At 41.4% G+C, this 27,254-nt stretch overlaps 1 protein-coding gene across 1 annotated transcript in view; it reads left to right on the forward strand.

The window, feature by feature from the left end:
- Window positions 1-27,254, forward strand: part of adamts12 (ADAM metallopeptidase with thrombospondin type 1 motif, 12) — a 569,649-nt gene that overhangs the window by 316,963 nt on the left and 225,432 nt on the right. The window contains exons 11-13 of the mRNA XM_043680588.2: window positions 427-572; window positions 11,005-11,174; window positions 12,483-12,616. Coding sequence (XP_043536523.2) covers window positions 427-572; window positions 11,005-11,174; window positions 12,483-12,616 — 450 coding nt within the window. The remainder of the gene's footprint in view (window positions 1-426; window positions 573-11,004; window positions 11,175-12,482; window positions 12,617-27,254) is intronic.

Consider the following 27,254-nt stretch of genomic DNA (forward strand, 5'->3'; position numbering starts at 1 on the left):
TAACCACAAAAGTGTCACAGACAATAAAATTCAAGGCAAGCTCTGTTGGAAGCTGTCCCCAGCAGGCAATATTCCAATGCCAAATCCTGTGAACTTAACAATACTGCTTGCAAGTTATCTGTGATATAAAATCATTTCATCTGGAAACTGATAGTGCAAAATGCAACAGTATAGCAAGTTATTAAACTGTTTTACATCTTATGGCTTATTTCCATTGGAGACTGCTGTCTCATATCATTTGTTTTAAGTTATCACACTGTTGAAAACCACTTCCTGATGTCTGGACTGTATCTGTACTTAATTTCTGGAATCTTTCAGAATCTATGGTCAGAGTCTAGTTCAGTGCATGATCCAGTTCTATGGGGTACTGTAATACAGGCATTTACCTGATCTTGTTGTAACAAGGCAAATCATTTTACATTTCAGTGGTGTTTTAATGGTGAGTGTGTGACAGTTGGAAACCGTCCAGAAGCTGTGAATGGAGATTGGAGCACATGGGGTTCCTGGTCACATTGTACACGTACGTGTGGAGCAGGAGTTCAAGCAGCAGAGAGGCATTGTAGCAATCCAGTGTGAGTATATGATATAATTGGGAGACTGAATAATTAACCATGCATACTGTTTCATTTGATCAGTTTCTGAGAAAAAAATTAAAGTTGAGCTGGAGAATGGATTGGACATAAAATAAAACACAACTGTTTGCAAATTTGTTTTTGCTCATTTTTTGCCTGACACTGATGGCCAGCTGCAAGTGTGTCTCAGAAGTCACAGACCCTGAGGCTCAACAAAAATTGGATTTCAGGCACATCTGCAAAATGCTCCCAGGGTGGCCACTAAAAGCTTGCCAGCTTGACCGGGATGAATTTGTGTTCAATACCTCTGTCGGATAGACTGTATGGTTTGGGGCTGGTGGGAGGGGTGTTAAGTTAATTATGGGCTTGCAGCAGCTTGGGGTCAAGCGTTGCCCCTCTCCGTTCCATTTGAAAGTAAGTTTAACAGAAAAATAGTTACTTCAAGGCCCAGGAACCAGGAAACTGAGCTCAACAATCATCAAATTTACTAAAAGATCCTCAAAGAAAGAATGAGGACATCATTAACATTTTCAGATGTCAATGCTGAATACAATTAAATAACCTTTGAGGCTAATGTGGCAGCAGGCATATCTTAGGCATCACTGGGGCTCTGGTCATACCTTCATGATGTTAGTCATTATAACTTCTATTTTCCACAGAATGGAAGAATAACCCAATGACAACCTACTTCTCATTCAACAGAGTTGCACAAGCCAATAGTGAGCGCAGGGAAGTCCTCAGGGTCCTGTTGGCTGTATGCTGTAATTGAAGGTTTAATGAGAGTGTGCAAATAGTTAGCCTGAAATTTGAATGTACTAGTTTCACTGCATCATATTCTGACCATAATTTTACTGCCCATAATATGCTGGGTCACTGATCTTTCTGTGTGATATCTAAAATGTCAGCAGTAGCAGTGCATGAAGTGTGGCTTCTCATATTGTATTTGCACTAAGTTGGCTGAAATACCTGTGAGAATGATTCAACCTCCTTCCTCACCTCTCCAACTCTGACAAAGGGAACTTGCAAGGATAAGATGGGTTTCAGTGTGCCTCCTTGATCAGTCATCTGTGGATGAGGGGCCTTGCGAGAAGCCAGTGCTAGACTTGCTTTTCAGATTTGCATAGTGAGTCCACCACTGGGCAGATAGCATTGGTTACACGATGGGGCTCTTAAATAGGTGTAAGCTGAGTGAGGTGGAAATATGGCATGGTCTCTACCCACCAATGGTATTACCCCTTGACCTGTCACCAAACTCCCGCATGAGAAGTCATTAAATTTTGTTTTGTGTCAGAAATATTTCTAATTCACTAAGGACGTGTTTACTGAATGTTGCAACATCATTGCAACTTCAAAGCAGGTCAAAGCATACAAGGCAATTCTATGACCTTTATTACATCAGTTAACCTATTCAAACTCACACTCTCTACTTTGACTTTTATATTATTACTACTGCTATAGATAGTCAATTCTATGGCACTATTGAAGGTTTTACCCCATTATATGAATGTTTTCTAATCTGAGAATAACTTCTGGACTTGCTATCAATTCTTGCACTTTTTTTCTCTCAACTCTTTCACCCCATTCTGCTAGGCTATGTACTTTTCTTTAGAGCCATCAGCCTGAGAATCTAATACATGATTAACTTGTTTACAGCTTTTATCTGCATGTTGCAAAAATGATATATCCCTCTGAGTTAATTAAATGCTTGAGAAGTTTATATCATCTGAGAACTCCCATTGGGGAATGGCCTGTAGATATGAAGCTCTGCCTTTACCCTGATCATTTATATTGCCACAACCTTCGATCTAATATATCCTGTTCCTAAGCACCCTTGTTACAAATGGTGTCATGGTGGTGATGTCACTGGAATAAAACAGTCCTTGTTGACTAGCAAACCAGAAATCTACAGTCTTGGGTTCAAATCCCACCATTGCAGCTAGTGGAGTTAGATTAAATGAGTTTTGATAAGATTTGTAGTTCAAGTTGAGGTTCTGGATGTAAGTTTGCTCGCTGAGCTGGAAGGCTCATTTTCAGACATTTTGTCACCATACTAGGTAACCTCTTCAGTGAGCCTCCGGATGAAGCACTGCTGATGACTCCTACTTTCTATTTATATGTTTGGGTTTCTTTGTCATTTCCTGTGATGATATCATTTCTATTCTTTTTCTCAGGGGGTGGTAAATAGGATCCAAATCAATGTGTTTGTTAATAGAGTTCCGGTTGGAATGCCATGCTTCTAGGAATTCTCATGCCTGTCTCTGTTTGGCTTGCTCTGGGATGGATCTGTTATCCCAGTTGAAGTGCTTTCCTTCCTTATCTGTACATAAGGATATTCGTGAGAGAGGATCATGTAATTTTGTGGCTAGTTGATGTTCATGTATCTTGGTGGCTAGTTTTCTGCCTGTTTTTCCAGTGTAGTTTTTGTTACAGTTCTTGCATGGTATTTTGTAAATTACGTTAGTTTTGCTTGTTGTCTGTATAGGGTCTTTCATGTTCATTAGCTGCTGTTTTAGTGTGTTGGTGGGTTTGTGGGCTGTCATGATGCCAAGGGGTCTGGGTAGTCTGGCAGTTATTTCCGAGATGTCTTTGATATAGGGGAGAGTGGCTAGGGTTTCTGCTCTTGTCTGCTTGTTTGGGTTTGCTGCTGAGAAATTGGTGGACTGTTTTTATTGGGTACCCACTGTTTTTGAATACACTGTATAGGTGATTTTCCTCTACTCTGCATAGTTCCTCTGTGCTGCAGTGTGTGGTGGCTCATTGAAATAATGTTTTGATACAGCTTCATTTGTGGATGTTGGGATGATTGCTTCTACATTTCAATATTTGGTCCGTATGTGTTGCTTTCCCTTCGATACTGGTTTGAAGTGCCCATTCGCTGTTCGCTCTACTGTGACATCTAGGAATGGTTAGATTAAATTAATAAATTTGAAATTAAAAGCTTGCCTCAATAACTGTGATCATGAAACCATCATTGATTGTCATAGAAAACCATCTGATTCACTAATAACTTGAGAAAATAAATCTGCTGTCCCCAGTTGGTTCAATCTACATGTGACTCCAGATCCCCAACAACATGACAGGTTCTTAAATGTTTACTCAAATGAGCCATCCCGCCATGTTGAATTTCATTAGAGGAAGCACTGAGGGTGACAAGGACAGAAAATGTAGTCTGAAGGAGTACTTCAACACTCAGTAAAGCCATTAGTGAGTGTCCTACCCAAGTCCTGAAGGACATCATAGAACATAGCACATAAAATATAGAACAGTACATCACAGTACAGACCCTTTGGTCCACAATATTGTGCCGAGCACTTATCTTAATGTAAGATCAACCTAATCTATACACCCCTTACTTTACTGCCGCCCATGTGCTTGACCAACAGTCGCTCAAATGTCCCTAATGTCTCTGACTGTACTACAACTGCTGGGAGTGCATTCCATGCACCTACCACTCTCTGCATAATGAACCTTCTTGTGATATCTCCCCTTTATCTTCCTCCAACCACCTTAAAATTATGACCCCTCCTGACAGCCATTTTTGCCCTGGGAAAAAGTCTCTGGCTACCTACCCTATCTATGCCTCTCATTACCTTGTATACAGCGATCAAGTCACCTTTCTTCCTTCTTCTCTCCACTGTGAAAAGCCCTAATTCACTCAATCTGTCTTCATAAGACTAGCTCTCCAATCCAGGCAGCACCCTGATAAATCTCCTCTGCACCCTCTCTAAAGCATCTACATCCTTCCTATAATGAGGTGACCAGAATGGACACTAAATTCCAAGTGTAGTCTAACCAGGGTTTTACAGAGTGCAGCAAAACCTCGTTGCTCTTAAACTCAATCCCCCTGCTAATGAAAGCCGAAACAGCACACGCCTTGTGAGCAACCCTATCAACTTGGGTGTCAAATTTGAGAGACCTATGTATGTGGACCTCAAGATTCCGTTGTTCCTCCACCTTCCAAGAATCCTGTTTTTAATCCTGTATTTAGCATTCAAATTTGACATACCAAAATGAATCACTTCGCAATTATCCAGGTTGATTCTATCTGCCAGTTCTCAGTCCAGCTCTGCATCCTGTCAATGTCTTATTGTAGCCTGTAACAGCCCTCAACACTATCTACAACACCACTGACCTTTGTGTCTTTAGCAAACTTACTAACCCACCCTTCCACTTCTTCATCCAAGTCTTTTATAAAAACTACAAAGAACAGAAGCCTAATAACAGATCCCTATGGGCACCACTGGTCACCGACCTCCAGGCGGAATACTTTCTGTCCACTACCACTCACTGTCTTCTAAGGGCCAGCCAATTCTAGATCCTGACAGCCAAATTTCCCTGTATCCTATACCTCCTAACTTTCTGAATGAGCCTACCATGGGGAATCTTATCAAATGCCTCACTGAAATCCAAATACACCACATTCACTGCTCGTCCTTCGTTAACTTGTCTTGTCACATCCTCAAAGAACACAATAAGGCTTGTGAGGCATGACCTGCCTGTCACAAAGGGAGAAAGTAAGGACTGCAGATGCTGGAGACCAGAGTTGAAAAGTGTGGTGCTGGAAAAGCGCAGCTTTTGTGGAGACAGGCCGCCTACTTGCGGAACGTTTCAGGGAATACCTCTGGGACACCTGCACCAACCAACCCAACCGCCCCGTGGCTGAACACTTTAACTCCCCCTCCCACTCCGCCAAGGACATGCAGGTCCTTGGCCTCCTCCATCGCCAGACCCTGGCCATACGACGCCTGAAGGAAGAGCGCCTCATCTTCCGCCTAGGAACCCTCCAAACACACAGGATGAATGTAGATTTCTCCAGCTTCCTCATTTCCCCTCCCCCCACCTTATCTCAGTTCCAAGCCCCGGATTCAGCACCGCCTTCTTGACCTGCAATCTTCTTCCCGACATCTCCACCCCCACCCCCTCTCTGGCCTATCACCCTCACCTCCTTCCACCTATCGTATTCCCAGCGCCCCTCCTCCAAACTCCCCCCCCCATCTTTTATCTCAGCCTGCTTGGCACACCAGCCTCATTCCTGAAGAAGGGCTTATGCCCGAAACATCGATTCTCTTGCTCCTCGGATGCTGCCTGTCACAAAGCCATGCTGACTATCTTTAAACTATATTTTTCCAAATAGTCATAAATCCTATCTCTCAGAACCTTTTCCAGTACCTTGCTTACCACAGACGTAATTCCTAGGAATTTCCCTATTCCCTTTCTTGAACACAGGAACAACATTCACCTCCCTCAAATCATCCACTTCTATTCCCGTAGAGAGTGAGGATGCAAAGATCATTGCCAGAGGTGCAGTAATCTTATTCTCATTTCCCGTAGTAACCTTGGATATATCTGGTCCGGCCTGGGGACTTATCTATCTTGATCCTTCCCCAAATTTCCAGCATATCCACTTTCTTAATATCAATCTGTTCAAGCCTATTAACGTGATCCACAGTGTTCTCACTATCAACAAGGTCCCTCTCTCTAATGAATACTGAAGAAAAAAACTCATTTAGGGCCTCCCCTACCTCTTCAGACTCCAGGCACACGTTCCCTCCACTATCCCAATCAGCCCAAACCACTCTCTGATCATTCTCTTATTCCTTATGTAAGTGTAGAATGTTTTTGGGTTTTCCTTAATACTTACCATCAAGGCTTTTGCATGTCCCCTCCTAGTTCTCCTCAGTGCCTTTTTGAGTTATTTCGTAGCTACCCTGTAATCCTTTAAATTTGTGCCAGAGCCTTGCTACCTCAATCTTAAGTAAGCTTCCTTCTTCCTCTTGAATGAGAAGCTCCTCTTCTCTTGTCATCCAAGAATCCTTCACTGCTAGACTGGTGTGTGGCAAGTGGTCAGGGAAATAACATGAGGGCAGTATTGACTTGACCTCATCCACACCAACCTACGTGTCGCAGATGCTGTCATGTCCATGTCCATGATACTGTCATCATACCAAATCACTATTAGCGATAACAATCTGATACATAGTGTCATAAAGTCATAGTCATAGAGTCAAAGAGATGTGCAGCACGGAAACAGACCCTTTGGTCCAACTCAAGCATGCTGACCAGACATCCTAAATTAATCTAGTCCCATTTGCCAGCATTTGGCCCATATCCATCTGAACCCTTCCTATGCATGTATCCATCCAGATTCCTTTTAAATATGTAGTCATACCAGCCTCCACGACTTGCTCTGGCAGCTCATTCATACATGCATTATGCTATGTGTAAAAAAGTCCCGCAGGTCCCCTCTTACCTTAAACCTATGCCCTCTAACATAGAACATAGAACAGTACAGGCTCTTCAGTCCTCGATGTTGTGCTGACCTTTTATACTCCACTGTGATCAGACTAACCTACATACCCTTCATTGTACTATCTTCCTTGTGCCTATCTAAGAGTCGCTTAAATGTCCTTAATGTATCTCGGACTCAACTATCACTGCTGGAAGTGCATTCCATGCACCCACCACTCTATATACAGAACTGACCTCTGACATATCTCCTAAACTTTCCTTCAATCACCTTAAATTTTGCCCCCTCATTATAGACATTTCTGCCATGGGAAAAAGTCTCTAGTTTTGGGCTCTCCTACCAAGGGGTAAAGAACTTGACTATTCACCCTATCCATGCCCTTAATGATTTTATAGAATTCTATAAGATTAGTCCTCAGCCTCCTATGCTTCAGTGCTGACCTCTTCAGCCTCCCCTTATTGCTCAAGCCCTTCAATCCTGGCAATATACTTTTAAATCTTTTCTCAACCCTTTAATTTAACAATATCTCTCCTGTGGCAGTATGGAATGCAGTATTCCAAAAGTGGCCTAGCCAATGTCCTGTACAGCTGTAATATGACCTCCTAATTCCTATACTCAACTGACCAATAAAAGCAAGCATACCAAATGCCTTCTTCACTACCCTATATATCTGTGACTCCACTTTCAAGAAACTATGAACCTGCACTCCAAGATCTCTTTGTTCAGTAACACTCCCCAGGACCTTAAGACCTTTGTGCATTAAGATTGCACAAAAATTATAATTTTGATTTTATTTTTACAAGGAAAGAATAACACAATTTTTTACTTCGTATTCACTTTGAGGGGTCTTAACTCATGTCCATGTGGCCACTTCATTTTTTCACTGACCATTTGTTCGGAGTCTGAGAACACTGGGGATAAACACAGCCCATTGATTTCCATGTGCTTCTCACTATTTTCTAACACATTGACTACATTTTAGTGAAGGTGTTGAATACCATGGAATCTAGTAGTGAAGGAAGGGAATTGGATCTGTTTTGCACACTTTTATAATCAAGTGTGTAGATAACCATGACAAATGCATAACTCCTCATCTAACCAGTCTAATTTCAATCTGTTTCTATTTGTCAGAACACAAGTGAATCTCTATTTCATGTTCCCCCACCTGTCTCTCACTAAATATTATTAATATACATTACCATGGCCTGGCAACAGCACAGGGGGGAAGATGTATGTTGCTCCATTCTGAGGGAGGACAGCAAGGTTTGTGCTGCACGGGAACTACTGTCATTCTCCGAGTGAGTGTGATAATGTTTCTCATAATCTGTTGGAGAACAAATTGCTGGACTACAGTGTGATCCTGCAAGTGCTGTATTAGCAGCTGATGACCACACTTTAACCTTATGTGGCTGCAAACTGAGGTTGCACAAAAATCTTCTGAGAACTTGCAACAAGCGATTCCAAGCAGCAAGCTGCACTCTAAGGTCTCGTTGTTCAGCAACACTCCCTAGGACCTTACCATTAAGTGTATAAGTCCTGCTAAGGTTTGCTTTCCCAAACTGCAGCAACTCGCATTTATCAAAATTAAACTCCATCTGTCACTCCTCAACCCATTGACCTACCTGATTAAGATCCTGTTGTAATCTGAGGTAACCATCTTCACTGTCCACTACACCTCCACTTTTGGTGTCATCTGCAAACCTCCTATGTTCATATACAAATCATTTATATAAATGACAAAAAGTAGTGGACCCAGCACCAATCCTTGTGGCACTCCCACTGGTCACAGGCCTCCAGGCTGAAAAACAACCCTCCACCTTTGTCTTCTACCTTTGAGCCAGTTCTTTATCCAAATGGCTAGTTCTCCTAGTATTCCATGAGACCTACCCTTGCTAACTAGTCTCCCATGGACAACCTTGTTGAACGTCTTACTGAAGTCCATATAGATCACATCCACTGCTCTGCCTTCATCAATCCTTTTTGTTACTTTTTCAAAAAACTCATCAGAAACATATCGGAACCTCTGATTTTATGACCCATCTGAAAAAAAATAAGGACAGATTGACTTTGTTAAAGGAGCAGCATCATTACAGTCTGTTTTGGGTGCTATGGAGACATGTTCCTGGGTGAATGTGGGTTTTGTTCAGCCGAGGTTGTCTTGCCTAATCTACCCAAGAACTGAGGCATGGCCAGTTCTGGGGATTCGATCAGACACGGCTAGGGTGCACTTCATAGAGTCCTGGAGGAAGCAGCCAACTCATATCTGGGTATGTGCTTCATTGTACTGGGACACTGAGGGAGTGAAAGGAGGCAATTCTAGTTGGAAAGGCACAGCTTCATAAACAATAGGGAGGGATGGGGAGCTCTGGAATGAAGGTTCTGCCAGGTCACAATCACTCTGGCCTCAACATGGGAAGGACATAGGGACATCAAAGGTAGAGGAATGCCAAAAGTCAAGGGCTCTGAGGGTAAAAGGACACGTTACTGTAATAAAATGAAGCTCAATGCAATTGTGTGAGGCTGAAATTTCATAGCAGGGTTGCAGGGACAACAAAACCTGTATCACAGGAAGAATCTGTGCGGCACAGCACGATGAAGCTGACTGGATTATTTGACAGTTGATGTCAGCCTGCCCCACGTGAGTGGTTGAACTCTTCTCCAACTAATTATATATTTGTTCCCCATAAGGAGTGAGGAGCCTAAAGACTTCCACACCCCTTCCAGTCTTGGACCTCTTGCCTGGTTCTGGGCCAGTTTTTCCTGCAATGAGACAAAGGAAGAGGTAAAGTTTGATGGGAATGGATGGAGGAGCTGATGGTGGTGATGAGTGAGCAGCAGAGGGAGTGAATTATTCCCAGTGAGTGAGTTGGAAGTTCAGAGGGCAGGAAATGTCAGGATTTTAAGAGGATGAGGTGAGTGAGAGCCATTGAGTTGGTTTGATGCATGCAAAAGTGTGTTAGCAGTTCCTGAGATTCAGTGAAATATGTTTGTGTAGTAGCAGAGTTAAAGTGAGTGGTGGCTCTGAGAGTGTGAAGTGGGAGAGAAAATGGTATCATTTACACATGGGTAAGTGTATAAGGTAATTAATCTTCTTATGTGTTTCTGGGCTTCCCACTGCATGTGGGCGTAGCATTGATTTAGGCTCCACTTGGTCTAGGCTAGCAGAATCTGGTGACTGTCCAATAAAAAAAGTACAGTCCTTCTCTCCAACCATTCCACCAGCCCCGTCTGTGAAGCGCATGTGAGCTTGCCTTTCTGTGCCGTAATGGTGAACCACCATGGACTTCTGGTCAGTTCCTGGTATACAGCAGCTGAAGTGGTGTGAAGCTGGATTGTAACTATGAAGCCAGAGGCATGAACACCAGAAGGTTTTTGCATTGGCAAGTGTTTCCACTTTTCACGATGTACAGTTTAGTGAGAAGGGCATCAAAGTGTTTGGTTGCAAAATTAATGAGGTAAAAAGCACAGGATTAAGTGAGAAAAGTCACTTTGAGCGATGTCAGACTGGGCACCATGAATTTCACCCTGATAAAACACTTTAATGCAAAATGGGAACAGTCTGTCCTTGGTCCAGGGGAGGCAATGGTCTAGTGGTATTATTACTAGGCTATTAACCCAGACAATTTGCTAATGTCTGGGGACCTAGGTCCAAATCTCGTCATGGTAGATGGTGGCATTTGAATTCAAAAGAAAGTCTGGATTTAATGGTCTAATAATGAATCCTTTTTTGATTGTCCAGAAAATCCTATCTGGTTCACTGATATGCTTCAGGGAAGAAATTCTGCCATCCTTATCTGGTGTAGCCTACATGTGACTCCAGATCCACAACAATGTAGTTGACTCCTAACTGCCCTCTGAGCAATTAGGGATGGACAATAAATGTTGGCCTAGCCAAAAATGTTGACATTCAGTGAGTGATTAAAAAAAATCTATAGTGAGCAGAAAGTTGTTATGAATGCTTTATCTGACACTTGATGTAAATTAGAAAACAGAAAAGTTTATTGTAAAATGTCTTGCGAGTACTTTAAAAAATGGTTTTTAATCCAAGGTACTTTCTTCAGTGACAGAAAGATAATGTTAGCTGTGCAAGTATAGAGCTTGTTGCATATAATGCTAAGTCTTAGTGTCTGGAGGGCTGCTATTGGGAAAGTGAGTGTTTATTCAGGTCACCTTTCTTCTGTCTAGTCCAAGATTTGGTGGGAAATACTGTACTGGAAAACGCAAAAGATATCGTATTTGTAATGTCAAGCCATGTCTGCAGGAGACACCTACATTCCGTCAGATGCAATGCAGCGAGTTCAACACGGTTCTTTACAAAAATGAACTTTATTCATGGGCTCCGGTCTATCGTATTGGTACGTAGTTTATTTGAACTAAATATTTCGTTAAGTTGCCCAAAGATGTGAAATGAAAGGGTAGATTTAATGAATTCTTGCTTTAATCTTTAACTGGCACATTGAGGTAAAAACAATGACTGCAGATGCTGGAAACCAGATTCTGGATTAGTGGTGCTGGAAAAGCACAGTTCAGGCAGCATCCGAGGAGCAGGAAAATCGACGTTTCGTGCAAAAGCCCTTCATCAGGAATACAGGATGAAGGGCTTTTGCCCCAAATGTCGATTTTACTGCTCCTCGGATGCTGCCTGAACTGCTGTGCTTTTCCAGCACCACGAATCCAGAATCTGGTTTCCAGCATCTGCAGTCATTGTTTTTACCTCGTTGATTTTAATCCTACTGCGAATTTCTTGCAAGGATGCCTGCCTTGAAGAAGTTTTCCTCCTCTCTCTGCAAGAACCTCAGGGAGTTCCTCTCTCACTGGCACATTGAGGCCAATTCTGTTGAGCTTGGCACCTTTTAGTTGAAATTATCTGTCTTGGCACAGCCGGGGGAGAGGGAGGGCGAGGGGGGTTGTGGGTGACACTTGTTGGTTTGTAAGACTCAGTGCAGTAGCGTACAGGTTGAGATCAAAGGATCAGTTATTTACTGTTCCTCCCATTTTAGTTATTGTTGATGTAGTTAGTGAGCTGAAGTAACATTGGACTAAAGCATGTGGAGCACTGATAGATGTTCCAACTAATGCCTTTAAATCTGGAGGGGTAAAGTAGACAATAATTACTCTTCTGTCCAAACCACCAACTTCTGTTTTAACTGAGGCAGCCCAAGGACTAGGTAGCCAAAGCTGCTGCAGGAGGTGAGACCATTTCCAAAAAGTTCATGAGGCTGGTAGCCTCAATTCACCTGCAGTTTAGATCAGAGTAGTGCTGGAAAAGCACAGCAGGTCAGGCAGCATCCGAGGAGCAGGAAAATCGACATTTCGGGCAAAAGCCCTTCATCAATTCACCTGTAGCTGGCTGGGTTTTCTTGGCCTTGGTCATGCCCCTATCTTCTTATGGAGAGGATAGGTGTGGGGAGAAGTTAACTAAATATCATTAAGTGTCTCAACAGCACCACACCAGGAGTACTTCCTCCTGGCCCCTTCAATGCCAAGAGCACATTTACAAAGAAAGAAAGTATCAGTAGCTGAGGGATGACAAATGAGAAAAAATTATTTGGCCAGTACTTTACCCACTGCTTGTTATTTGTCCTTTACAAATGTTCAGGTCAGGAATTTAAATGTTCACTTTCTTCTTATAAATGATTACTAACACATTGTCCATCTTTAAGCTAATCCCTGTGAACTGCATTGCCGGCCTGTTGGTGAACAGTTTGCTGAGAAAATGCTCGATGCAGTGATTGATGGAACATCGTGCACTGAGGCTGCAAACAGCAGGGACGTCTGCATCAATGGCATATGTAAGGTAGAGTTGGGTATGTTTCCTTTGAATAAAGTCAAGCTTTGGTTGTCCTCCTTAGCTATGTGAAGTGAAAATCTTATGGTAATATGTTATTAATTATTTCCATGTTACTTGTAATGTTCAAAGTTTGATCCATTTGTTTTCTAATGAAATGGGAATAGAAGGCAAATATTAAAAAAAACATCAGTTATTAGTCAACGAATTTAATATTAAGTTTCTTTGTATTGTATAGCTAAATGGTCTTATACTTTTTATAAGAAATGGCATTCTGCATCGTGTTTTGAATGCTTTAATGGTCTTTCCTGAGAATTAGGCTTCAATGTTAAGCCAAGTTGAGAGACAAACTGTGTACTATGGCTGGGAGAAATCACAGTTTGATATTAAGCCCTCAACAGTAGGTGTAATGTTTCCTCTTATGAGGTGGTGAGAAGGGAAAATAATGAGGCGAGTTGGAAGAGAAACTACATCTCTTCTCACTATCTCAACAATCAGGGCACTAGGCAAGTCAGTCCATTTGGAATTTTCATGTTCACCAGAGATGAAGGTCTTTAAGTTGTCAATTAATGGCAATGTAGAGGTCCCAGTTGCACTTCCTCAAGCAAACTCCCTTCCCTGGTGGGCAAGAAAAGTGACTAGAATCCCAACGGATTATGGAAAACATGTTGGGCTTGTTGAAACAAGGGGAACAAATCCTCAAAACTACATACATACACAGCAGCTTCTTTCACAGCTAGTGATGTGGAGGGCTGGAGACGTGTTAAGGAAGACAATGGCTAAGTGATAATATTGCTAGACTGTTTACCCAGAGACCCAGCTAATGTTCTGGGGAACCAGGTTTGAATCCTACCAAAGAAGATGGTGGAATTTGAATTCAATAAATATGTGAAATTAAGAGTCTAATGATGACCATGAATCTATTGCCGATTGTTAGAAAAACCCATCTGGTGCACTATTGTCTTTTAGGGAAGGAAATTGTTATCCTTATTTGATTTGGACTACATGTGATTCCAGATCCACAGCAGTGTGACTGACTCTTAACAGCTTTCTGGGTAATTAGGGTGGGCAATAAATGTTGCCTAACCAGTGACACCCTTGTCCTCTGAATAAATAAAGAAAAAAAGATAATGTGGTTTGAATTCTGAATTTTTATTTAATGTGTTTAAATCAAGTGCATGTAGGAACCTGTATTAAAATGCAAAATGAAGCCATTGAAACTGGTAAATGGCATATATTGCCTACTTGGCTTGAATACTCAAAATAGAGTTTCAGTATGATAAGTGTTTCATTTCCAAATATTACTCTTCATTCATCACTGGGAATTTGAGGGATTGTGATACTGGCTGTGAAAGGGAGACATAAAATAAATGTGATGTAATACTCTGTAGTTATTAAGTCATAGAGATGTATAGCATGAAAACAGACCCTTTGATCCAACTGGTCCATGCTGACCAGATATCCTAAACCAATCGAATCCTATTTGCTTTCACTTGGCCCATATCCCTCTAAACCTCTATTCATATACCCATCCAGATGCCTTATAAATGTTGTAATTGTACCAACCTCCACCACTTCCTCTGGCAGCTCATGCCATACACACCACCCTCTGCGTGAAAACATTACCCCATTTGTCCCTTTTAAATCTTGCTTCCTTACCCTAAACTTATGCCCTCCAGTTCAGACTCCCTCATCCCAGAGAAAAAAATCTTGTCTATTTACCCTAACTATGCCCCTCATGATTTTATAAGCCTCTATAAGTGCTTCAATAACACTCAAGAAGATTAACATTATTCAGGACAAAGTAGTCTGCTGATTAGCATCCCATCCATAAATTACCATCCTCTCTATCACCAATATACAGTAGCTGCAGTGTATACTATGAGACCAGAAGGCATAGGAGTAAATGTAGGCCATTCAGCCTATAGAGTTTCCTCTGCCATTCATGGCTGATCTGATAATCCTCCACTCCACTTTCCTCCCTTTCCCCTATAATCCTTGATTCACTTGCTGATTAAAAGTCTGGCTGAGTCAGACTCGAATATACCTAATACAACTTGCACTGCAGAAATTCATCATGGATCTATAGACGGGACCTTCTAAACTCATGGCCATTACCATCTGTAAGAACATGGACAACATGGGAACATCACCAGCTCCAATTTCCCCTTCAAGCCAGCTACATAACACTGCCATTTTTTCAGTGTCACTGCATCAAAATCCTGCAACTCTCTCCTAACAGCATTGTTACTGTATACAAAATGGATTTAAGCAGTTCATAATGCAGCTCATCACCATTCTTTCAAGGATAAATAGGGATTAATAATAAATGCTGGCCCAGTTAGTGAAGACCACATCCCATGGATGAATAAATCTACCTCACCTTATCTCTATCTCCTATCCTGAGGTCTGTTCTGTCCTGATTTCTGACCTGTCCTGCTGAAACCCCATTTACCTTTCTCTCCCTTTGGTCCTGATGTAGAATGTCACCCTGGTCATGATGTCATCTCTCTCGAGTTCAATTGTCGATTTCTCCAATCCCAAGTCATAATGTTTTCCCCATTCTCATGACAGTTGTAGGAATCTGTTCCCAACATTCATTAAGTGCACCCTCCTATCACTGTTTTTTTTTCTTTCCAGCTGTAAGTTTGACAAACTGCTGGGCAAGAAATGAATGATTTTGATCATCCCTGGTGTTAAATTTGAACTCAAAACTATGAAATATCTTTCTTTGATCTTTTAGAAGTTCCTTACTTCTTCAATATTTTGAAGTTTGGTGATTAACACCACTTCTTGGTGAATCAAACAATATGAAACAGTGCATTCTTGTATTTTCAGTTTGATTTAACAATTTTCTTCTTAAAAAGTGAGTGGAAACCTCACTTAGCTTTGTAGCTGGGTGTAAATTTTATGTTTTCTCTATACAACTTTAGAAAATGAGACAGTTTTAGCTTCCTTCATTCTTTTTTGAAGAAAGGGCTGAAATCTCATAAAACTTAAAATTAAAGAGTTGCCTGGCAGAAAATTTAGAAAGATAAACATTTTTTTTTGTGTGTGCAGAAAGCACTAACATGCCCAGTAAAATATCATGAACAAATTGGACAAAAGCAGTTTAATAGTCCCCAGGAAACTAATTACTATGTGTGCCTGATTAACGTCTTGGAGAAACTTGTGGTTTTTCATTTTCTCTCGACAAATTATCAGCAGCAGCATACTAATAGGGTTTGTGCTTGGTTAGACTGTAAAATCTGCTATGTAAGTGTTGAAACACAAATCTCTGTACGAATAAATCACCAAGCTAAGAGTATTGAAGTCTAGACAAACATTTAATCATTTGTGATTTCTTGGATTGATATGACTTTAAAATTGAAATTAAAAATTCAAATAGTCTTACTTTGCTGTCTGTCAAACATCTGATCAAATGGTTTCTCTGAGAGGCCATTTGGTGATGATACATTTGGGGGTTGGTTAGTTCTGATTCTGGACAGCTGGTTTGCTAGTGAGCCTGGGTTCAATTCCGATACTGACTGAGATCACTGCGAAGGCTTTGCCTTCTCAACCTCTCCCCTTCCCTGATCCATGGTGACCCTCTAGTTAAACTAGAGGTCTCTCTTCAATGTGAGAACAGCCTGTGGTTTACTGGGAGTGTGGTGATTTCATGTTCACAGTGTTAATATTGAGGCATATATACACAATTGTCCTTAGTTTTACCTCCATACCTGTGCCGTTGCTGGCTACAGTGGGGGCAGCTTTAGAAGTTCTCCAATTACCCATAGCATCTTCGGTGAGGCTGGAATAAAAGAAATTAGGGGCAGGATGCTTACAGAGTTATAAGGTGCACAGCACAGAAACAGACACTTTGGTTCAACTTGTCCATGCTAACCTAATATAGTCTCATTTAACAGCATTTGGCCCACATCCCTCAAAACCTTTCCTAGTCATGTACTCATCCAGATGCCTTTTAAATGTTGTAATTGGACCAGCCTTCACCACTTCCTCTGACAGCTGATTCCCTCATTCCATAAACACCATCATCTGCATGAAAAGATTGTCCCTTAGGTCCTTTTATATCTTTCCCCTTTCACCTTAAACCTATATCCTGTTGTTTCGGACTCTCCTATCCTGGGCAAAAGGCCTTGGCTATTCAATCTATCCATGTGCCTCATGATTTTAAAAACTTCTATGAGATCACCCCTCAGCTTCAATGTTACAGGGAAAATAGCCCCAGCCTATTAAGCCTCTTTCTATAGCTCAACCCCTTCAATCCTTGCAACAATCCTTGAAATCCTTTTCTCAACCCTTTCAAGATTCATAACATTCCTCCAATAGGAGGGAGACCAGAATTGATTGCATTATTCCAAAAGTGGCCTAACCAATGTCCTATACAGCTACAATGTGACCTCCTAACTCCTATACTCAGTGCACTGACCAATGAAAGCAAACATAGCAAATGCCTTCTTCACTATTCTATCTGCCTAAGACTCAACCTTCAAGGAGCTATGAACCTACACCCAACATCTCTTTGTTTGGCAACATTCCTCAGGACCTATCATTAAGTGTATAAGTCCTGCCCTGATTTGCCTTTCCAAAATCCAACACCTCTTATTTATCTCAATTAAACTCCATCTGCCACTGATCAAGGTCCAGTTGTAATCTAAGATAACCGTATTCACTGTCCATTATGCCACCAATTTTGGTGTCACCTGCAAACGTAATAACCATTCCTCCTATATTAACATCCAAATCAATTATATAAAGCAGTGGACACACCACTGATTCTTGTGGCACACCACAAGCCTCCAGTCTGAAAAACCACTCAACTGCAATCCTCTCTGTCTCCTACCTTCCAGCTAATTTTGTATCCAAATGGCTAGCACTCCCTGAATTCCATGTGAACAAACCTTGCTAACCAGTCTATCATGCAAAACTATTTTAAAGGCTTTGATGAAGTCCATATAGAAAACATCCATCATTCTGCCCGCATCAATCTTCATCATCACTTCCTCAAAAAAAAATCAAGTTAGTGAGACATGATTTCTCACACACAAAGCCATGTTGACTACCTCTAATCGGTCCTTGCCTTTCCAAATACATGTAAATCCTGTCCCTCAGAATCTCCTCCAGCAACTTAGCCACCACTGACGAAGGCTCACCGGTTGAAAGTTTCCTGGCTTTTCCCTATCACCTTTCTTAACAAATAGCACCACATTACCCACTCTCCACTCCTCTGGCATCCATGGCTATCAATGCCTTGTTTTTGTTTGGAATGCACAGATGATTTGTTTAAGTGTACGATTCTTTGAATTTTAATGCAGGCAGCAGGGACAAATTACCCTGAAATTCCTAAAGCAGAACTGTCCCATAAGTAGAGTAGACAGAGCGCTGAGGAGCTGCTTCTTCAATCACAGGCTGGTTCTGTTTTGTTGTTATTGATAGGCTCAGTTAGTGTACCAAATAACAGGAAGCAGATGAGAGAAGCAGTCATGATTGGTGGAGCAAGGAGCAAAGTCAACAAGACAGAAAGTAAGGAAAGTGGGTCAGGCAGCAGCAAAGCCCTTTACTTCCAACAAGAGCTGAGGACTTCAGGTGAGGGAAGAAGCTTTTTTCCCTCGGGGACATGGGACTAGAAGGATAGTGGGGGAGAAATCTGTTGCATTGAGGATGGGAGGAAGAGAGGGTCTTCAACAGGCGTGGGGCAAAGAAAGAGTCTGCAAAAACAAGGCTGCAGGGGAAAGGGGGAGGTTGCAAGAGGAGGAGAAGAAGAGGCTGCAAGTGTCAGATGAAGCTCCAAGGAAGGGGAAATTGTGATGGAAAGGGGTGAGGAGGGAAGGAGGCTACTAGGTGGGATAGGGAAGGTACAACGGGTGGTGAGAAAGAGAGATTGTAAAAGAGAGAGAACAGTTTTACATCTGTCAACAAAGGAATACTCAGCTACTAAGAACCAGGAAGAGTTAAAATCACTGGGGTAATGAATTCCTTGCAAATGAATGTAAAATGGGCCAACTACAGGAGTTAATGTCTTTGGAATGATAATCTCGAGGTCCAGAGATATTCTCTGAGGATTTGAGTTCAAATCACGCCATATTTATTTCAATGAATAAAATCTGTAATTGAAGGCAAATATCAATTATGGAGACCATGAAACTATCATTGATTGTCAAAAAAACCCATCTGAGTCTCTAATGCCCACGTGTGAAAGAAATTTGTTGTCCCCTGATCTGATCTGCATCTGACTCTAGACCCATAATGATGTCAGCAAGCTTCACAGTTAAAGAGCAATGAGAGAATGTCAAAAGTGATGCCAGTGGTGCCCACATCCCGTGGAAGAATTCAAGAAATAAATCTCCAGTTTAATTGCCAGGAGTTACTATGGGGAAAATATAATGATGCTATTGTGGTATCATTAAAAAGATAAAAGCTAAGATCAGCCTCTGAACTGTTTGTGGTGAGCAGAAAGTTGATCATTGCAGCTGCTGCATGATTGAAGTTACTGGCAACATTGATGGTGACAGCTGAACTGTTGAATTTTGAGACTCTTGCTTCCGTAGGCTGCTCAAACATCTTTTGACTTGATTTTTTCAAATTGGTTTGCAGCATGAGAGACGGTCTTTCTTTTCTTGCCCTGCTAGCTAGATGACGTTTAGCACTCAACAGTGAGAGAGAGATCACAGGGCACTGTCTGATGTTTTCTTGACACCTTTACATCGCATCGTACATCACATCTGTCCCACACAGAATGGTTTAACACCTGCAATTATCCTGTCCCTGCAGCAGTCCTCTTTAATAACACAGTTTGGAATGGCCATAGTATTTTGGAGTTACAGGGTCACAGAGTCCAACAACATGGAGTCAGACCCTTCTGTCGAACTGGTCCATGCCAACCAGGTTTCCTGAACTAAACTTGTTCTGTTTGCCTGTGATTGGCCCATATCCCTCTATAACTTTCCTTTCCATGTAGCTGTCTAAATGTATTTTAATATTATAATTGTACCACCTCTACCACTTCCTCAGGTAACTTATTCCAGATACGCACCACTCTCTGTTGCCCCTTTGGCCCCTTTTAAATCTTTCCTCTCTCACCTTAAACGTATGCCCTCTAGTTTTGGACTCCCCTGCCGTGGGGAAAAGATCTTGCCTGTCCTGCTATGTATGCCCCTCATGAATTTATAAACCTCTATAAGGTCATCCCACAGCCTCTGATGCTCCAGGAAAAAAAGTCAAAGCCTATCCAGCCTCTCCTTATAACTCACACCTTCCAGTCTCAGCGACATACTTGCAAATCTTTTTTGCAACCTTTCCAGTTTAATACCATCCTTCTCATAGTAGGGCAACCAGAATTGTATGCAGTACTCCAAAAGTGGCCTTACCAATGTCTTGTACAGCATTACATGATGTCTCAGTTCCTGTACTTAATGCTCTGACCAATGAAGTCAAACATGCCAAATGCCTTCTTCAACTCCCCGTGTACCTGTGATGCCACTTCCAAGGAAATATGCACCTGCACCCCTAGGTCTCTGTTTGGCGACACTCCCTCGGGCTCTACCATGAATTGCGAAGTCGTGACCTGGTTTGCCTTACCAAAATGAAAAACCTCGCACTTATCTGAATTAAACTCGATTTGCCATTTCTCGGTCCGAGTTGATCAAGATCCTGTTGTACTCTTAGATAACCTTATTCACTGTCCACTATATAACCAATTTTGGTGTCATCCACAAACTTACTAACCATACCCACCACATTTTCATTCAAATCATTTATATAAATGACAAGCAACAGTGGTTCCATCACTGATCCTTGAGGCACACCGCGTTCACAGACCTTCAGTCTAAAGAATAACCCTCTACCACCATTATTTGTCTCCTACTGTCAAGCCAGTTTTGTACCCAATGCGAGCTCTCCCTGGATTCCATTTGATCTGATCTTATTAACCCAGTCTTCCATATGGAACCTTGTGGATGGTCTTTCTAAAGTCCACATAGATAACATCTACCATAGAGTCTTAGAGATGTACAATATGAAAACAGACCCTTCAGTCCAACTCGTCAATGCCGACCAGATATCCCAACCCAATCTAGTCCCACCTGGCAGCACCTGGCCCATATCCCTCCAAACCCTTCCTATTCATACACCCATCCAAATGCCTCTTAAATGTTGTAATTGTACCAGCCTCCACCAATTCAGCTGGCAATTCATTCCACCCTCTGCATGAAAACATTGCCCCTTAGGTCTCTTTTATATCTTTCCTCTCTCACCCTAAACCTATGCCCTCTAGTTCTGGACTCCCTGACACCAGGGAAAAGACTTTGCCTATTTACCCTATCCATGCCCTTCATTATTTTGTAAACCTCTATAAGGTCACCCCTCAGCCTCCGATGCTCCAGGAAAAACAGCCCCAGCCTGTTCAGCCTCTCCCTATAACTCAAATCCTCCAACCCTGGCAACATTCTTGTAAATCTGTTCTGAACCCTTTCAAGTTTCACAACATCTTTCCGATAGGAAGGAGACCAGAATTGCATGCATTATTCCAACAGTGGCCAAACCAATTCATCTGTTTACTTGGTCACCTCTTCAAAAACTCATTCAAATTTGTGAGAGACATTTTTGTAACAAAGTACAGAAACCTGGCTAAATCCATGAACAAGAATTGCAGGAGATTCATGCAAAGATAGATAGAGTTAAAAGACAGGGATGCATATAAAGCAGAAAATCAGACTGACTTTAAGATGCTGTACAGACTTGTATGGGAATGGACAAGAAATAACAGCACTGTAACAATCAGGAGCATGAATGGCAGGGTGCTATTGACAGATGAGGATGAAGAGCTAAGGAACACGTTTGCGAAATCCTCATCCTGAGCAACCTCAGCTCTACGTTTAAGCCCAAAGACAACCTTTTAACTTGGAAACTGAACAGTAATATTGGAGAAATTGCTAGATCAGAGATCAAACCATCAAGAGCCTGAAGAAGAAATATACCTGGGTTCCTTGAGATACTAGCATAGCTGTTGAAAGCTGCATCAACAAAATGGCTAGCATCCAGACAGAACACACAATCCTATTCAACAAGATCTGAACTGCAGAATACATCCTGAATAACTGGAGGAAAGGAGTAATTTTCAAGCTGCCAAAGAAAGGGAATCTCAGCAATGTCAAAATAATACTGCTTCCCCTGTTAGTTTACTGTAAGCACATTGAGATCAATGCCATGAATATTCAATGGGGTAATTAGTTCACAACTAAATAAAGGCAATGTTATGATTGATATCAGCAAATTCTCCATGCAAAGACTGACCAATCAACAAATGGAATGAATGAGAGAATAGATATGAAAACCATTGTTTAACCACCATTTAAATGTTGAAATTGGAAGAATTTAAGGAAACATTCTGCATTAAAAATTATAAGTATCTAATTAACCATCTTCATCAGTATTTGCCTTTTGATACCTAGCAGTCAATCTGTATATCATAGGTCTGTTAAATATTTACTCAGTTGCATGATAGTTTAAAGTAGAGCCTTTATTTGTATGTTTTTCAGATTCTTAGCTTTGACTGAGACCATAAACACACCACAATGACGCAGCATTATGTCTGTTGATTTCGTTACCATTTCACAACTATTATTTAATCCAGTCACCTCATTTTACTTATTTTCATGAAAGCACCTAGAAATAGCACACGGTTATAATGTTGATCACAAAGGTGTATGCAGGAATATATATCGCATTTTTCCTAAAGACCACTTTTCTGCAAGTGCAAAATAAGTGCCACCAGATATAACATTTGATTTATCGGCACTTGAAGTAAGAAATATTAGTGTGGGACATCTCAGGGCCCATGCATTCACTTCATGTCCATTTGCCAATCAGCACAACTTAAGTGAATTGACCTCAGGACCAGAGGCACCAGGAGGAAAAACGTGTAACATACTGATCTGATTCAAAATGAAACATCTGATCTAAATGATGGCAGCTGACCCTATGGCAGCTTTCACATGAGAACTAGATAAATCTTTAATGGAAGCTATTTTTCTGGGTTGAGAGCCTGGAGATAATTGGGCAGCACCCCAGCTTCCTCCAGTGCTTTATAATTCACTGCTACTATGAACTGTTTGATGCCATGGCACTCCCTGTAGTGGTGTGAATGTAACCAGGTCCATTTCATATCCTTTCAATGATGTTTGTGTTCAGTCAACATTCTTAAAATAATTTCTTTACAGTTGGTTTCTTTACGATATTTGAAACAGTGGGTAGATTTTAATTATTTTTGTCTTTTTTTAATTTAACTATTGTGTTGTGAGCTTTATGCTGTGCCTTAATGCATCAATGGATAATTTTACTTTAAATACAACAGTAAATTTTCTCCCTTCCAAGTTTTTCTGACATTCTTTTAATTAAAGAGAATGTGATTGTCATCTTATTTTTATACAGTGCTGAGCTGCTGCTAGATTATTGTGACAAAATGCATCCATATTCCCTGAAGAAATCCAGCTGCAATACCATTACTGATTGTGATGTTCATGATTTGGAGATGCTGGTGTTGGACTGGGGTGTACAATGTTAAAAATCACACATCACCAGGTTATAGTCCAACAGGTTTAATTGGAAGCACATGAGCTTTCAGAGTGCCACTCCCACAATCACCTCCGAAAGCTACTGTGCTTCCAATTAAACCTGTTGGACTATAAACTGGTGTTGTGTGATTTTTAACTTTGATTGTGATGGTGTTATATAGAACTTAGAACAATACAGCGCAGAACAGGTCCTTTGGCCCTCGATGTTGCGCTGGCCTGTGAATGATTCTCAGCTCGTCCCCCTACACTATCCCATCAGCATCCATGTGCTTATCCAAGGATTTTTTAAATGTCCCTAATATGGCTGAGTTAACTACATTGGCAAGGAGGGCATTCCACACCCTTACCACTCTCTTCAATACTCTTACCATTCCCAGAACATTACAAATAATTGGATTTAGAAAGAAAAGGAATAGTTTTATGTGGTATGTAATGGAATTCTCCCCTCCCAGTCATCATTCTTTTTCTCATTGATGCTGCTTTCTCTTATGAATACGTAAAAGTTCAGTTGATTAAGCCAAGTACAGTTTTCAAAATATGGTTCAACCATAGGACATCTTCCAACTTATGCTTAATTGATTTTGTAATAAAATTTAGCAATCTGTTTGCATGGCTTATTAATTTTTCATGGTAACCAACATGTTAAGCACTCAATCTAATACCATACTAAAATCACTTTTAGCTAAAAGCAAAGTGCAATGATGTGGGGAATCTGAAATGAACACAGAGAAAGCCAGAGAAACTCAGCAGATGTGGCAACAGCTGTTGAGAGAGAAAGAGTTAACATTTTGAGTCCATTATTACTGTTATTTGGATGTTGCCAGACCTATTGAGTTTCTCCAGCATTCTCTGTGTTTGTATCATCTTTAGCTAGTAGTACCTTATACCATTTCCTGCTAAAGGAGTGGTTCTCATTTCTTTTCCTTTTCCATATCTTTTTAAAAATACATTAGTAATCATGGATTCCACAATTTAAATTATATAATATCCATGAAATGGAAGAATGTGCATGAAAATTGTTGTGTGGAAACAGATATTTACTTACAGATAACAGTGAGAAATGTTTCTTATGACATTGTCTGTCGATCCATAGCAGGAGTACTGAGAGAGCAGAATCTGGAAAGAAAAGAATATGGAGAAAGCTGTAGTGGAACAGGGAAAGAGCAGGAGCCCTACAAGACCAAACTGTGAAGAGAGAAGAGACATGGAAAGAATAGGGACTGCGAACAGAGTGGATAGTGGACAGAATAAGGGAAAGGGAGACCTGGGTACAGAGAGAATAGGAGCATAGTAGGAGCAAAACATGGAAAGAGCACTGTTAGAGCAGAGGCAGAGCAGGACTATAGATTTGGAGTGCTAGAACAGAGCATTCCATTGACCACAGTTCACTTGCTTACTCTTGACTACAGCACCTTTCATAGGTTTCTGTCAGAGTGGTGCTGGAAAAGCACAGCAGGTCAGGCAGCATCCGAAGAGCAGGAAAATCGACGTTTCAGGCAAAAGCCTTTCATCAGAAATGCTGCCTTACCTGCTGTACTTTTCCAGCACCACTCTGATCTAAAGTCTGGTATCCAGCAGCTGCAGCCCTCACTTTTGCCTACTTTTCATAGGCTGCCCATGCTACTTCCTCAGAAAACCATCACTCTCCTTGGAATATCTTTATGGAGCCACTTTAAGAGCCTCAGTGCTGAAGAATAACACTTTGCACTGAACTGTATTCAGTTTCATCTGTCATTGATTTAGTAATTGGTAGGTTTTATCCTGTTTGTTTTCTAGGCTATGATCTACATCTATCTTGCCAGCTTTTCCTCATTTAGTGTTATCTGCCTTTGGCAGATTTGGAGCATCAGTCTGAAAACAAAATGGAGTAAGTCTCCCCACCACACTGAGAGTTTATGAAGTGAGTGCCCTGCCCATACTGTTCTAAGAGTGTGAGGCTTGCATTCACAGGCCACACAACATTGTTTCAAGGTGCTCAATAATATTGCCTTGAACTGCCTTCAGTAGCTTTTGAAATTCAGTTGCAAATACAAAATACGAGAAACAGAAATTTTCATGTGGAAACTCTTAACCATGTTGGCAGTGGGGTAGGTACAACACGCTGTAAAGTTTTGATAATGACTTCATGTCTTGGCAGACACTCAGCAGGATTGCTTCACATGGCATTACTAAATAAAAAAAAGTGGTATGGTATCATTTGAAGGCAAAGGAAATGGAAATGCACGGAGAGGAATTCCTGAACCAACAACTCATCCAAAGCTCCATCGTCTGTGACAGCGGTCCTACAGCAGAAACTCGGAGTAAGTGAGGACTGCAGATACTGGAGAGTCAGAGACGAAAAGTGTGGCGCTGGAAAAGCACAGCAGGTCGGAAGCATCCGAGGAGCAGAAAGTCACTGAATGTAGGACTGGCTATAGCAATCTTAGTTACCTTCTTCCCAGCTGCAACCCACCCTCTCCCAATTATGTCTCAGCCCCCGGCCCACAAACCTCATTCTTGATGAAGTGCCTATCCCTAAAACATCGATTCTCCTGCTCCTTGGATGCTGCCTGACCTGCTGTGCGTTTCCAGAACCACATTCTTGACTCTGATCTCCATCGTTGTTTGAAGGACAACACGATGCTGTGAACTTGACCAATTTGCATTGGGTTTCTGTGCCTTTTCTTGGCAAGTTGTTGGTCAACTCAGTTAGCTGGATAGCTAGTTTGCAATGTAGAGTGACAGCAACAGTGTGGTTTCTGTTCCCACACTGCCTGAGGTTACCATGAAAGCCCCACATTATCAACCTCACCCCTTGTCTGAGGATTGGTGACCCTTGGGATAAACCCAACATCGTTTGTCTCTATCTAATGAGAGTGCAGCCTTCTGGGACTATTGTGACTTTATCATTTACCTAACATGGATAAGAAACAACGAAGGGCCAGATATCGTACTTCATTTGACATTTCATACCTTGTTTGACATTGCCAAATATACATTGTCTTGTTTTCTGCGAAGTCTCAATGTATGGACAGATATTTTGAGAAGAATTTTGTTGAAACATTTTTGTGTATATAAGTAGGGCATATCATATTAGTTTTCAACTGGCTACATTGGAATGTCATTTGCTAAAGGAAGTCAAATTGGTTCATCAGAATCTTTTGCATCTGAAATAGAAGAACACAGAACACAGGATTGAGGTTCAATTGCATAAAACAAAAGCTTGTATTTCCTTTGTGTTTTGCTCATGTGGCCATTCGGATGGCCCCAGTGTCATTCCTGGCTTCACTTCAGTATCGCTGCTTCTGCATTCTGTTGGGCCGAATTTCTGAACAGTCTACTTAACTGACTCCTGATAGTTTCTTTGTCTTTAATTGTGAAAGCAATTCAATGAATGCTTTCCAAATCTGTTAGCATGAACCCACGATGGTGTTCGGAAGGGAGCTTCAGCATTTTGATCCAGTGGCAATGCATTTCCAAGTCAGAATTGTCAGCAGTTCGAAGGGCAGTTTGATGGTGATGACATTGATAGTCGTGGTCGTGTGTTTGGAAGGTGCTATCCAAAGAGCCCTGGTGAATTTTTGCAGTGCATCTTTTCGATGTTCACACTGCTGCAACTAAGCATCGATGGTGGGAAGAGTGCATGTTAATATATGTAATGCCAATCAAGCGCCCAATTTGTCTTGGATGGTGTCCAGTTTCTCCAATTAATGGAGCGGCATTAATTCAGGTAAGTATTCGTCCACACTGGTGAATTGTATCTTGTAGGTGGTGAGGTTTGGAGAGTTAGAGGATGATCTACTTGGTGCAGTTTTACTAGCTTCAACTTGTTCTTGTAACACATTATTTATATGGCGAGCCAAATTCAGCTTCTGGTCAGTGGTAACTCCAGGATGTTTACAGTGGATGTTTCAACAATTGTAATGACACTGAATGGAAAGGGGTAATGGTTCTATTCTCACTTGTTGGAGATGGTCATTGCCTGAAACTTATGTGGTGTCATAATCTTCATAACCATTTGTTAACCCAACCATAGATATTGTCCGCATGTTGTAGCATTTGAAAATAGTTTGCATTAGTATTTCAGGCATCACAAA

This window comes from Chiloscyllium plagiosum, unplaced genomic scaffold (genome assembly GCF_037043375.1).
Source record: "Chiloscyllium plagiosum isolate Xiang-an unplaced genomic scaffold, Cpla_swu_hap1 HiC_scaffold_1, whole genome shotgun sequence".
Classification (NCBI taxonomy): domain Eukaryota; kingdom Metazoa; phylum Chordata; class Chondrichthyes; order Orectolobiformes; family Hemiscylliidae; genus Chiloscyllium; species Chiloscyllium plagiosum.